The 13900-nt window shown below is 58.7% G+C and overlaps 1 protein-coding gene across 1 annotated transcript; it reads right to left on the reverse strand.

Moving 5' to 3' along the window:
* Positions 1 to 1057: 1057 nt before the first annotated feature.
* CTNND1 (catenin delta 1) lies at positions 1058 to 13872 on the reverse strand. The gene is made up of 18 exons (XM_054390327.1): positions 13659 to 13872; positions 12518 to 12589; positions 12092 to 12250; positions 11376 to 11908; positions 7341 to 7804; positions 7068 to 7251; positions 6665 to 6782; positions 5885 to 6038; positions 5484 to 5501; positions 5182 to 5250; positions 4465 to 4592; positions 3766 to 3916; positions 3333 to 3525; positions 3111 to 3225; positions 2097 to 2184; positions 1718 to 1782; positions 1518 to 1610; positions 1058 to 1102 (listed from the first exon to the last, which is right to left on the reverse strand). The coding sequence occupies exons 1-18, from the start codon at positions 13851 to 13853 to the stop codon at positions 1091 to 1093; spliced, it is 2811 nt and encodes a 936-aa protein (XP_054246302.1). The 5' UTR covers positions 13854 to 13872; the 3' UTR covers positions 1058 to 1090.
* Positions 13873 to 13900: the final 28 nt, after the last annotated feature.

Raw genomic sequence — 13900 nt, forward strand, 5'->3', positions numbered from 1 at the left:
AGCCCCACTGCAGACAGTTAAGGCTCCCAGTGGGGAAGAGCTCAGCCCTGCCAGAGGCCCAGGACACTCCTTCCCCAGCACAGACACCAGACAGTACGATTCAAAGAGCTATTTCACAGTGGCAAAAGAAAGGCACGTGTCGAGTCGGGGGCACTGCTGCAGGCAGCTGCTGCCTGCCAGTGGGAGGGGGGATCCTGGCTCTACCTGCTTGCAGCCCTGCCAGTGCCTGCTCCTCACACCTGGCACACAGTGTGCCCCAAGAAGCCAACCTCTTCCCAAAAGCCCTGCTGCATCTCCTCCTTCCACAGGGACCCCTCACCTCCCTTGCAGGGAGGGAGGGCCATCCCAAACACCCTGGACTGACCATCTCCCCTACATAAGGATCACTCCTTGCAGTCACTGGGTAGGGGCCAGCAGCCCCATACAGACCCTTATGCAGGACCCAGAGCCAGATCCCCCTTCCCATGCCCCCAAAGCCTCATCTAGAGCAAAGCAAGAGAAGTTATTGCTGTTTTTCCTTCCCATCATCCCCCCGATGACTCCAGCCTCACCACCACCAGGGAGGGATGGCTCCCATTGTTCCCACAGCCCTGGCTGAAGAGTGATCCCACCGAAAAAAAAATATATCCTATAGGCAACAAACACCACCCCCCCAAACCAAAAAGGCAGCAACTGAGGTCCCTGCAGGTGTCTGCTTGGCAGAGGGAAGGCTTGGGAGAGAAGGCAGCTCCTGGTCAAGGCAGAGATCCAGAGTCCTTTTGCAGCATGACAGCTGCTGACCCAGCAGAGTCAGGCAGGAGGCTTTTACTCTCTGAAGGAAGGTGGTGGTGATGGCCAGGAAGGAGGAATTATTGGTTGAGGTGTCCCAGAACAGGGAGGTGCAGCAGTCTAGAAGAGGCACAGTGGCCAGGGCTGCCCCTGGGGGCCAGGGCCTAGGCCCAGTGGTGTGGCTGGCTTAGTTGGCACAGGCAGTCCAGCAAAAAATTCCAAATAAGACAGAAGTGGGTCTGTTCCACCACGAGGAGTTATATATATATTTATATATATAATATATTAGCAACCCAAAGTGAGGGGAGGCAGGGATGGCAGCTTAGATCTTCTGCTGTGGAGAGAGAAGGAGAGACATTAGCACATGCAGAGCTCAAGCCAGCAGCACGACCATGGCCACATGGAGCAGGCACTGATTGCAGACAGCAGCGATCAAGGCACAATCTGGCTGGCCAAAGCACCCCCAGGAGGGCAGCAGGAGCTGTCCCCACTGCTCAGACAGGGCAGGATGCTGTGGGACATACCGACACGGGGGGGCACAGGGCAGCATCCTCCTCCACCTCAGGCTGCGGTTCCTGCCCCTCCTCCTGCTGCAGACACAGGGCTGGGTTAGTAGGGGCAAGGGGGCAGGGTGGGGGTGTTAGTTGAGCACAGATCTCCCCTCCTCCAGCCAGCCAGGACAGTGATGTGGCATCATCCCCTGCATCTCAGTCCCACTCACTCCTCCCTCATCAGGAACTGCTGCTCACCATCAAGGGTACTGCCTTCACCGGCTCCATGTCTCCCAGGTCACCAGACCGATCCAGTGTCCTGCTGTGGTCCCTCTCATTGAGTGTGGAATAGTCTGGAGCAGGAAAGGGGACAGTCAAGTCAGCTCCATGAGAGGCACCACCATCATCCTCTGACCCCTCCCAGCACACCAAGGAGGCCGAGGCCAAACATCCCCAATCCCATTCCCTCTCCTACCTGGTCCCATGTTGCTCATCTGGATCTCCTCCCGGGAGGATTTCTTGTCTGCAAGCATGGGAGAGCAGCAGATCAGACACAGCCTTGCAGCCATGAGCAGCAGAACCACCACTGCCCACCAGCCCAGCTAGAGAGGCCCAGGCCCAGACCCAGCTCCAGCACTGCTGACCCAAGGATGCTACAGGATCTGTGTTAACTGCATGGATTGTTTCCAGCCCTGAGAAGCCCAACTGATGGCCTTGTGTGAGCAGCTATGGCAGCCAAGAAAGCCATGGCTGAAGAGCAGGGAGGGGACAAAGGGCAGTTCTGGGCACGAGGCAGCAGGGTGACAGTAGGGACAGGTGCTAGGGGAAGGCACATACCTGATTTTTGGTTCCTGTCGATGAGAGGCAAGGTGCTGTCATCAAAGGAGTTGCCTCCTTGGGTCCGAGATGCATTGCTCAGGTTCACCTGGAACATCAGACAGTGACTTCAACATGAGGAGAAACTTCTTTACAGTGAGGGTAACAGACACTGGAACAGGCTCCCCAGGGGGGTTGTGGAGTCGTCTCCTCTGGAGACTTTCAAAACCCAGCTGGATGCATTCCTGTGCAGACTACCTTAAGTGATCCTGCTCTGGCAGGGGGGTTGGACCTGATGATCTCTTGAGATCCCTTCCAGCCTCTGATATACTGTGAGACTGTGACCACTCACACCCTGGCCCAGACACTTTCCTCATCAGCACATCCTATCCCTCCAGCCCCCAGCACCAGGACAGACCCAGGAACTCTCCCCCAGCCCTTGAGCAAGGGGCCTGAAGAAACCAGAAGGAGCTTCAGAGCTCCTGGCTGCACCCACACTGGAGTGGAGGTGGCCTGCCTGGACTGGGTCAGGGCAGCACATAGGCCCTAAGCAGCAAGGACAGTCCCAGCTCTTGTGAAGAAACCGAACCCTGCAGAACCTTCTTTCTCAGCACTGACAGTGATTTAGTGCTGCAAACTACAGCAGAATCACAGAATGTTAGGGGCTGGAAGGGACCTGCAAAGCTCATCCAGTCCAACCTCCCTGCAGAGCAGGATCACTCTAACACATCACACAGCAACACATCCAGGTGGGCTTCGAGTATCTCCAGAGAGAAGATACTCAAGATCTGCACACTTGTGTGGGACCCAGGACTTAAAAGTCTTACAGAGTGGTGGTTCTTTAGCAGAGACTTCCTGACAGCCATGCACTGAGAAACAGTGGAGTGGACACCTCCAAGGGTCTCCAATCCCACCAGCAAGGTAAGAGCTGCTATCAAGTATTGCTGAGCTGCAGGAACATCCTTCTCCCTGCTGCATAACCCTTCCTAACTACCCCAGCCACAACAGGGCACCTCCATTCCCCTTTCTCCATACCTGGAAGTCTGACTTCTTCCAACCTTCCTTCTCGAGGGGCTTCCGCAGCTCTTTGTACCCCCAGACTGTCTGCAGGACGAGGGCAGCTGCTCTGACTTCTCTCTCTGAGCGGTTCCTAGAAAGAGGGGGAAGGAAGAGATGTTCGGCAACACCCATGGCTTTGAGGAGGCTCCTGGGGAAACTCCTCTCTGCCCCTTGCATTGCCCTTGGAGCACAGCCTACCCAGATTTGTTGATCAGCACCAACTTCTCAATCCCCTGCGTTTCTCGCAGCTTCTTGGCAGCCTCTAGGTTGTCTACAATTACTTCATTGATAGTGTTGAGGATTGACACCACTGTGTCCTCAGAGAGGTTCTTGGCTGGGGTCTGCTGGCCTCCAGGCAGGTTCTTCACTAGGTTAGGGATGGCATGTTTACCTGGCATGGGGAAAGACCTGGGCTTCAGCACGCAATGGAGAGGACTACAAGACCAAAAAATATCACTGTAGAAAGGTCAGGGACAGGTTTTGATGTCCCTCAGTGGAGCTCAGTACACACAAGATTGGTAGAGGAGCAGCAGGTAGAGACGGGGCTGATGCCATGCCCACACTCCTCCTCAGCTGCCAGCAGCAGCTCCTGCCTCCCCCAGCATGGTGCCCTCCCCAGCACAGCCCTCACCTATCAGCTCCTTGTTCCTGGTGTCCACAGCCAGGTTGCGCAGGGCGCCGGAGGCAGCCTTCACCACACGCTCGCTGTCATGGCTCAGCAGGTCAGCGATGGCGGAGAGCCCTTTCTCCTGGCGCAGCGCCGAGCGGATGCAGCGGCCGTACTGCGGGCAGAGCGGGGCACCAGGGTGGCACCGGGGCAGAGCAGAGCCCCCCATGCGCCTGGGGATGCCACCCCGAGCCCTGCTGCCCATCCTCACCTCGGGAGCTGAGCCTCCCTGGCTTCACCCACAGTGAGACACTGCTGAGGACCCAATCCCACCCTGAGGCCTCCCTGCGGGCCAAGGCAGCTAAGATGTCCCAGGTGGTCTTCCCATAGGTACCAAGGGAATGCAGGTCAAACCCAAAGCTTTAGGCCCTTCCCTCAGATTCCAGAAGGGGAGGAATGGCAGGGAGGCAGCTGCAGGCAGGGACACAGCCAGGCCACCCTTGGGCACACAGCTGGCAGGGAGTACAGGGCCCTTAACAGCACAGGAGAGAGCTGATACACACCTGAGCAGTGGGCAGTGAGTCACTCATGGAGCAACAGCCTGAAGCAGCAGAGCTTTGGCCATCTACAGCTCTGCTGGCACCCCAAGGGTGATGTTCCCTGCTCCCCAAGTCCCCTTCTCAGCAGGGCTGATGGATGTGGACAGCTCTGTGAGGCACTCACCATCCAGCTGCCAGCACACAGGTTCTGAATGGCTCCTGCTGAAGCCTCGAGGATGGCTGGAGTCTTGCTCTCCTTCAGAAGGGAGATGTATATCCGCACCACCTCTGGCTGGAAGAGCAGCTCATAGCCTGCAGGACAGATTGGAAGGACTTAGAGGGCTCTGCTGGCATCTAATTCAAAGCAGCACTGCTGGGCAGACAGGGCTAGAAGTTTTCACCCAGGCTAACTGCACACCTCACCCCCACCACAGGAGGCTAGATCCTTCCTACAGAAGGGGCCAGGCTGCTCCACAGGAGCAGAACCCCCAGCACCAGCCTGTCAGGAGATGTGGGAGAACACTAAGGCAGGGGCTCCTGGCTTTACATCCTGCCTGACCTTCATACCCAGGAGAGAAAAGCAAGCAAGAGGGTTAATTGTGCTGAGAAATCTGAGACTACTGTAGAGGGGCTAAGCCTTCCCAGGGCTGTGTCTCACAGGGCAACTGTTTCCTCTGGAGGCACAGGAGTCCTGTCTGCAGGCAGCACTGACCTCCTCCAAGCATCCCCACAACTGTCCATGGCAGAGCTGACAGACACTTGGGCAGCCAGAAACACCTCCTCCAAAGCAGCCCTCTGCCCACATGAGAGGATCACTTCCACGGGAGATCCACACTACTCACTCATCTCCCGGGCTGCCAGGGGAAATGCAGTTCTGCAGAGCAAGCCCTGAGGGACATACCTTTGGCTGGAGTTGTTCTTTTGGGAAAATCCACTGCATCAGCACCAGGCTCTTCTGGGAGCTTTTTACCTTCAAAGGGCAAGCAGAGAGGTGTAAGACATCTCTCCCCATCCACCTCAGCCCAATAGCTCTTTGCCACTTGCTGGAGTAACAAGCCCAGAGGGGTGAGCTGAAGCTAAGCTAGCAGCATGTCCCAGAAGGGGATGTCAAAGGCAGTATGTGCCCAGCCAGGGGGGATGACAAAGAGCTAGAGAAAGCACCAAATTAAACCATGGAGGAATCCCAACCGAGAGCACACTCACCTCTGGAGAACCACTCGTCTAGTGGCCAAGCGGAGAAGAAGACAGGAGAGAGGGAAGGCAGGAGGAGAAGCGCCGACAGCATCATGGGGCAGATCATTTGGCAAGAAAGCAAAGAGAAGGGCAACACAGGAGAAAAGGGAAGGTGTGAAGTTAGAGAACATCTACCAATCACCATCCCACCACCACAGAACCCACCATTAGCTCGTGACAAACGCTCTGGGTAAGCCAAGCAGCAGTTCCCAAAGCCAGAGCAGGCACAGACCACCACATCTCCAGAGAGAGCTGCACTTTAGCCTTCACACAGATGCCAGAGTAGGAGCAGAGACCCCAGACCACCCTCAAACTCCACTGCAGTAAGTTTGTCTTGATTCCATCTCCCTCCATGCTGCGACCAAACAAACCTTTGCCCTTCTTGGTGCCAAAGCAGCTTGCAGCATGGGGCCCAGCATTGTTGGCAGGGGTCAGAGGAGTCTCCTGGTAGCGTTCAGCATGGGGGATCTCACGGTGGACTTGGTAGGACAGATTTCTCAGCAGGCACACACAGTTCTCCACCAGCTAGAGAGAAATTCAGAGAGTCTGCTTGGAACAGACACAGGGCCAGCCCATGTCCCTAAGGGCCCTGCACAACCTGCAACCAGGCCATGGGGGTCTGAACTAGGGGCCAGGGAGATTGCTCCAGCTCCATCTGACATGGAGCTAGAGCATACTCCCACATCTCACAGTAGGCACAAGTTCATACTCTGCTGGACAAAAATCTCTGCCATACACATAGAAGGTCTAAGGAAAGGCTCAAGGAAAATTGAAACCAATGCCCCATTCAGGTGCATCAGGAGACCTGAGCTAGGGGATACCAGCATGGGGTAAGTGACACCAGCAGAGCCCTGCTGGAAGGCCAATGTTCCTCCTGCAAGCTGCAAGCTGATTACCAAGCACCTCCTGGTCAGAGCCCATGCAGGCTCTCTTCCCAAGTAGAGACTCTGGAAAGGTGTGAGCCTAGACTGGGTTTTCCCAAGCCAGTCCTACCAGAGCAAACCCCTCCCTGCTGAAAATTCCCCTCGTCCATTCTTCACCCATGCTGAAGGGAACATAGCTTCAGTCACCATGAACAGGAGAGCACTACTAGAGCTGGCTGACAAGGGCAGAGCTCTGAATGTGCCCCAACAGGCCCCCCGGTGTGGTACCTTGCTGTCAGAATCCTTCTGGCCTATCTCAGACTGGACAACATAGATCAGAGCATCCACCAGCCCATCGCATTCCCGCAGCTTCCGACGTGCCTCACTCCGCTCTGAGCTCACGTTCCTGATGGGCAGGAGAGAACAGGCATGGGAAAGAACAGATGAGGGTGGATGAGGAGCAGCCCACACCCCACAGAGCTCACAACAAAAGCTCCCACAGCAGCCCTCCACCAAGAAAATCTCCTCCAGAATCATGGCCTGCAAGCCCAGTAGCCGTCCCAGGGCAGCAGCTCCTCCACAGATCTCCTTTGGCAGGCCCAGAAAGCTACCAGGGCCAGGCAGAACGGAGCACTACAGTGGCCCCAGCCTGCTCTGCCAGTAGCTGGCAGCCCACTCCCGTATCCCATACCTGAGGCAGCCAGCAGTGTTGGTGAGCACCGACTCCCACTCCATGTGGCGTGGCTTGGAGTCCTCGTTGGGCTCCCGCTCCCAGCCGGAGCGGGGGATGACCACCTCATCGGTCAGGGCGTGCAGCGCATGATCCACGATGGCCATCTTGATGGAGTCGTGCGAGGACAGGTTCCAGAGCGTTCCTGCAACGCCACCAGCGGGAGGCTCAACAAACCCACCCCGTGCACCCCACGGCTCAGCCCCTCCCTCCTGCCCTGCCTGCAGCCCTCACCGGTGATAACCTCTGTCAGGTCCATGTCATTGGCCTTCCGCAGCAGGCGCACGAGGGCGGGGACTCCGTCGCAGTTCTTGATGGCGATTTTGTTGTCCTGGTCCTTGCCGAAGGAGATGTTCTTGAGGGCCCCGCAGGCGCTGTAGTGCACCTCCTTCTTGGGGTGGTCCAGCAGGCCCACCAGCACCGGGATGCCCTTCAGCTTGCGCACCTCCGTCTTCACCTTGTCATTGCGGTAGCAGAGGTGCTGCAGGTAGGCAGCAGCATTGGACTTGACGGCGTCCAGGCGGAAGCTGAGCATGGCGATCACCTCCGGCAGCTCCGGCTGGCGCCAGCTGCCCGCCACCGGGCCGCCCTTCCGCAGGCTGTCCAGGCTGGCGAGGCTGCCCCGCTCGTGCTGGGCCAGGGGGGCCCAGTAGTACCGGTCAGGGGCCACCTCATCCACCAGCATGTCCTCATAACTCCTGGAAGAGGAGGCACCAGGTGTCAGTGCAGGGCTGAGAGCCACGGGGCGATGCTGCGCCCCTGCCAGCCCCACCAGCAGATGGGCTGAAGCAGGCACAACGTGCAGTCACCCTGACCCTGCCAAGTGCAGCAGGCAGGGGCCCAGGGAGGGCTGGGGCCAGGCAGCAGAACAGTGTTAAGGCAGCCTCCTGCCCCCCGCTTCAGCAGAAGTCCAGCCTCCTCCACACCTTCCCAGGCCTGCTCAGGAGACCAGAGGTTGTTACCTAGGAGGAAGCAGCCCCAACAGCTTCCCCAGCCCCTTCGGGTCAGAGGCTAGATGCCAGTCCCCAGCTCCAGGAGCCAGCCACGCAGTAGCCACTAGGGGCAGACCACAGCCAGAAGCTGTCCAGGCCCTCACCCCAGCGCTGCCAGCTCTGCCTGGGCACAGCAGGTGCCCAGAGACCATGGTAGGGTTCCCCCAGTCTCTGCTGCACCCAGCAGTGCACCTGTCACCCCAGCTGCCCTGCAACCACCCAGGACATGCCATACTGCTGCCAGACAGAGCCCCTGCCTGAGCATTGTGGCCAGAACAAAGGCTTTATCCAGGACAAAAGCTCAAAACATCTGCCTGCAGATGCTGGGTGACAGACAAGTGGCACTGCTGCCCACGGGACAGAGCCAGGCTCCAGGGATCAACCTCGCTGTGCCCAGCTCAGGCACAAGGAAGAGCTGCAGTCCCACACCCTCTGCTCTGCTGAAGTGGGGGTCAGCCACAGACCCAGCAGCACTGGGAATGAGCCCCAGGAAGCAAACAGGTGCTGAAAAGGAAGTGCAACTAGACCCCTGTGCACCAAGGTGGCGTCCAGAACATACACCACAGAGTCCCAGAATTCTCACCCTCTTTCTGTAGTCACTGCCAAAATAATCCTTCCCCCATTCAGGCAGAGGAATCCAGGGATTTCCAACAGAAGGGGATGGGAGAGGACTTGGCACTTAAATGGAGAGGCCTAATTGCTGCTGTGTCCCTGCTGTGCCAGGGTGCTGGGGACACACAACCAAGGTCCAAGATGAGGCAGCATCCTCTCACCTGCCTCCATCCCAGGAACCTCTCAGCCACCTTCTGATCTCCCAGATGAGATGCAGGCAGTCCCCTGCTCTCGAGCAAGCAGGAAAGACTGGGACAAAGGACAGGAGCAGGTTCTGCTCCTGACACCACTGCTGCCCTTACAGCCTCTGGGAAGGGACTTGAAAAAACACTGGCTCTGGGTGGCAGCCATGACTCCCTTGGGTGCTGCTGCAAAGCTGCCCACCCAGTGCCATGGCAGAGGGTGGCAGCAGGCTTAGAGGCTGGCTCTTAGGGAAATGTGCCACCTGCAACAGGGCCTGACTATTAAGATGCCAAGAAGCCCAGCTCTCTCTGGGGAGTCACTCCCTGCTGCTGCAGGGCACACTGCAGGGCACACCCTGCCACTGGCACCACCCTTGCAACAGGACAAAGCAGCTGTGTGCCAGCACTGCAAACAAGCCACCTGATGCTTGTCACCACAGCCAGCAGCTGACCACTTTCCCACACCAGGACACAGGCACCCCAGAAGGGAGCTGCTGCCCAGCACAAAGGTCATTAAGCACTAATCCTTACCCTGCAGGCAGGCTGTGGCTGGCAAGAAGCAGCCCCCTGCCTTGCTGCTGAACTGCCTCTCCCCCTGCAAGAGGGAGCCCCAGGAGAGAGGACTGGCAGACAGCAGCCAGCATGTGCCCTTGGCTCCCATGTGCCTGGCAAGCTGCCTCCCTGAAGGAAGCCATTAGCAGCCAGGCCCCTGCTCAAGACAAACATCTGGGACAGGGAGATGCTGATCCTGCCTGTGAATGGTAACTGAGAAGGCAAGGGACAGGCCAAGCTCAACAGGGCCTGGATTCCACGGATTGCTGCAGTCTGGTCTGCCTGGGGAGGGAGAGCCTGCCCACAGACTGTACCAACCCATCCTCCATACCCTGCACCATCCCTGCAGGACAAGGTGGTGATGTCTCCACCAAGGCAGCTCCTTGCCTATGCCTGGAAGTGGGACCTTCTCCCTCTGTTGTGGCCCAAGTCCCCAGGTCTCCCATGTGGCTGCAGCTCCTGCATACGGCCCCTGTAACTCCTGCTTCTCCAGGATCCAGAGGGGCAAAACACCATCCAGCCCAGCAGGGAGGTCTTGTGGCCTCAAAGGACAAGCAATTCAGACCAGGCCATCCAGGGAGGGCTCCTTCAAGCCACAGCCTTCTATCTTGGCCAGCCTTTAGTCCCTCCACAAGCCCAGGCTGGTCAGACTTAACCCCTTCTGCCCAAGCTGCTCACCAAGGGCCACAGACTCAGGCTGCTAACAGGCTCCTCGTGCAGGAGCAGCCCTGCCTGCCCTCCTTGAGCCAGCACAGGCCCCACAAGGTGAGGCAGGACAGGTAAATCAATCCAGGAGAACAACTGCCCTGACTGGTTCAACAGAACTCTTGTGCTGGCACAAGCTGAAGGACAAAGCTCCTCCTGCTCCTTCAGCAGTAAGGAGCTACCTGGATTCACAGCACATGGGCAAGTCTCTGGCAGGAGCCTCCTTTTCTCCAATCTCTCCCTTCCTGCCTCTGTTCTATGCCCTAGGAGCTTAAGCAGACTGTGCTCAACCTTATCTGTCCCACTCTGCCCCAGGTACTCCGGAGATGCACATCCACCCTGGCCTGCTGACACAGCACAGCCCCTCACCACTCCATTCCTACCTTGTCACCCTTCAAGCAGCCCTCCAACACCTTCCCAAACCTCACTGACAGCTCAGGCAGCAAGTGGAACGGGCTGAGAGGCTTAAGAAGGCAGCAGCAGTGTTTGTGGAAGAGAACTAGCAGAAGACAGCAGCCTACAGGAGTCATTGCCTCAGGCACACAGCCCAGAGTGCCCAGCCATGCCCACACACCTGGGCAGGCAGTTAAGAGATCCCCAAGCTACCGCTCTGGCTGCCCAGAGGTGGCCACAGCCTACTGGGTCAGCTGCTCAGTCAGGCTGAAGGAGCCACCACTGCCCACAGACATGCAAGGGGGAGAAGCTGCTACTGCCAAACAGGTTGAGCAGCTTCTTCCACCCTGCCCTGTGCAGGGCTGGGCTCTGCTGCAGGAACACTCCCTGGGGTGCCGCAGGGCTGAGCCTTGCTCGCCCCAGCCCTGGTCTAAGCACCACCCCAGGACTGCTCTCAGCTCAGCTGATGGTGAGGCTGCTGCTGCAGACAGCAGGGCAGGGTTCTTCTGTGCCCCACACCAGACAGCTTCCATCGGGCATGGCCTCATCCAGGCAGGGTAAGCCAGGCCAGGACACAGGGGGGCCTGAACAGGTCCCACCAAGAGGGAAGAGCCTGGAGCTACATTCAGCTGCCCAGAGGAGCTCCTTGGTGCTAATTGAGCAGGTCATCCTGCAGCAAGTTTTCACCACCAATTACGGAGATAATTAGAAGTGGATGCAGCTGGATGCAGCTTTGCTCCTGCGTGTGACTCAGCTCTGCCATCCTCCTCCCCCTCAAGGAGGGGGAAGCCAAAGGGAAATCCACAGCCATCCCAGAACCTCCCAGTGCCTACCTGAGCCGTCGCCGAGGGTCGGAGGGGGTGCCTGCCTGCCTGGCAGTGCCATAGTCAGACATGAGCCCGTAGTCCACGTCTTCGAAGCCCACGCTGCGCTGGTCATCCTCCAGGCCGTAGGGCTCGGGGTGGAAGTGGTTGAGGTCCATGCTGCTGCCCCCGACGCGCACCTGGGGCTGGGGGCCGTAGATGTCCTGGCGGCTGGGGGCCCGGTAGGTGTCCATGGAGGGGCGGTAGCGCTCCTCGATGCGGGTGACGCGGGACAGGCTGCCATAGCTGTGGTCGCTGCCCGGGTAGCTGTCCTCGTAGGGCCGGCTGTAGCCGTCAGGGTAGTGGTAGTTACGGGGGAGGGTGGCTGTGCCCGGCTGCCCCAGGTAGCCGCTGGGGCCACCATTGCCATTCTTGCGGAAGTTCCTGTCCATGGTCTGGACATAGCTGCTGGTGACAGGGGAGGTCTCCAAGGGCAACCCATCAGGCCCCATGGGCACCTGCTGCACTGTCCGGGTGGTCATAGTCTTTACCACTTTCTTCACCTAGAGGAAGGGGTGCAGGACACAGGCCGGTCAGGAAGCCAGCACACTCCACATCCCCCTTCCAGGCCGGTGCTTTGTTGCAGGCAGGGTTCACAGCCCTTTTCAGCTCACAGCACAGCAAGCTGGCAGACAGCATGGCTGTAGCACCCCAGTCCATCAGCGTCCCACCCCCCGCGCCCATACCGTGGTCTCTGTACGCCGAGTGGTCCCATCGTCCGACGTCTCCACAGACACTACCGACATGGCTCCCTCCGGGTCCTCCTCCATGGTGTAGGTCTCCTCCACGATCTGGCCTGGGTCCTGCATCCTGGGGATGGTGCTGTACAAGAGGTGGCTGTGGTCCTGAGGGGAGCAAGGGACAGGCAGTCAGCCCTCCCCCATGAAATGGGCCTGCCTTGAGTCAGATAGCCAGGAGGTCTCACCTCTCCAGGAGCCCAGACAGCCTCTTGCAGGGGAGGGGGGACCAACAACCCCATACTCAAAATCCCCTCGAGCTGAGTCAGCCTTATGAGCCTCCTCTCAGCTAAGGTGGGCACAATGGAGCCCTACCCCTGCACCCCCAACCCAGCAAGCAGGCTGCCCACAGCCAGAGGGCCCAGGTCTCCTTACCTGTGGCCCGTTGAGCTTCAGATCTGAGTATTTCTGCCTTTCCAGGTCAGCATCACCCAAGAAACGGCCGTTCTGAAACACACAGCACCACAAACTCATCTCCCATTGCCAGAACTACATACCCACACCCCATCCCTGCCAGGCTCTGGGCAGGCCACCTCTTCCACATGACACATGACACATCCCACATGTCACTCCCAGAAGAGGAGACTCCTTGAGGGTCTGTGCCACACACAACAAACCACCTCCCGTTCCAGCCCGGAGAAGAACTGGAGGACACACCATGCATCCCCCTCCAGACATTCCAGCTCTCCCACAGCACCAACATGCCCCTGGTGGAAGGACTGAGGCTTTTCCCTGCTCCCCAGCACAGCTCTAGAGACCTTCTACATCTTTTGATGCAGGAGCTGCAAGCAACCCCTCCCCACCCCTGGGACTGTGAGGGAGCAGTGTGGATGCTCAGTGGCTGACTGCAGGGTCCTGCTGTTGGACTGCTCTATTTACCCCTTCCTTCCTCTGACCCAGCTCTCTCCTAGCACCACCACCTTCCACAGCTGGAAAGGCACCAGCCTCCCGCACAACATCCCTCCAAGCACCCCTCCCCAAAACAGAGCCTGGGGAAGCAAGAACAGAAGAGAGACCTCAAGCCAAGACAGACAAAACCACATTTCCAGTCCTGTAGGGAAGGAAGCTCTCTCCCAGCCCTGGTTTGGCTGTTTGGGGGATAGACAGAGAATTGAGGGACTTGCCTACTGGCATGAGAAAGACACTTCCTGACACCCACACACCAGCCCCTGCACCTGGCCACCTTCCAAGCAGCATAGAGGGACATGGAGTGAAGATGCCCGGGTACCAAATACTGCGAGCCTCCAACCTCACCAATCAGACCAGAGCTGGCTGGCAGCAAGACCCTCCAGCTGAACTCCTCCTCCCAGGAAGGCTCTGGCTGCTGAGGCAGGTTTGCCCCAGCTCATTGCCAACACCACCAGGGCTACCAGACCAGCAGAGCCCTCCTCTGCCTCACGGATCCAGAGGCCCAAAAGAAGGAGAGCCAAGCCAGGGGCTGCCCACGCCGAGGCAGCACCGGCACGGAGCAGGGCTCCTGGAGCCTGGGTGCCCAGCCATGCCCGGGGGCTGTTACCTGGTGCCGCCGGGTGAGCGTGCCGTTGGGCAGGCCCGGGCCGGCGTCCTGCGGGGAGACGCGGACTCGCTCCAGCTGGGCCGAGACATGGCGCCGCTCCTCCTCCAGCGCCCGCGTCAGCTGCTCGAACTGCGCCTCCTGCTCCTTGACGGACGCAAGGATGCTGGCGGTCGACTCCACCTCCGAGTCGTCCATGGGTGATGGGTGCCCAGGACGGGCGGGGCGGGGGAGGGCACCAGGAG

Source organism: Indicator indicator, chromosome 21 (genome assembly GCF_027791375.1).
Source record: "Indicator indicator isolate 239-I01 chromosome 21, UM_Iind_1.1, whole genome shotgun sequence".
NCBI classification, from domain to species: Eukaryota; Metazoa; Chordata; class Aves; order Piciformes; family Indicatoridae; genus Indicator; species Indicator indicator.

What these genes read in the sequence shown, in the direction of transcription:
- CTNND1 (XM_054390327.1), bottom strand. Translation starts at nt 13,853, where the DNA reads ATGGACGACTCGGAGGTGGAGTCGACCGCCAGCATCCTTGCGTCCGTC. An exon ending in AGAAGGATTCTGACAGCAAG is followed by an intron (nt 6,039 to 6,664) that starts GTACCACACCGG and finishes ATTTCTCTCTAG; the next exon opens with CTGGTGGAGAACTGTGTGTG. An exon ending in CAGGAACAAGGAGCTGATAG is followed by an intron (nt 3,526 to 3,765) that starts GTGAGGGCTGTG and finishes TCCCCATGCCAG; the next exon opens with GTAAACATGCCATCCCTAAC.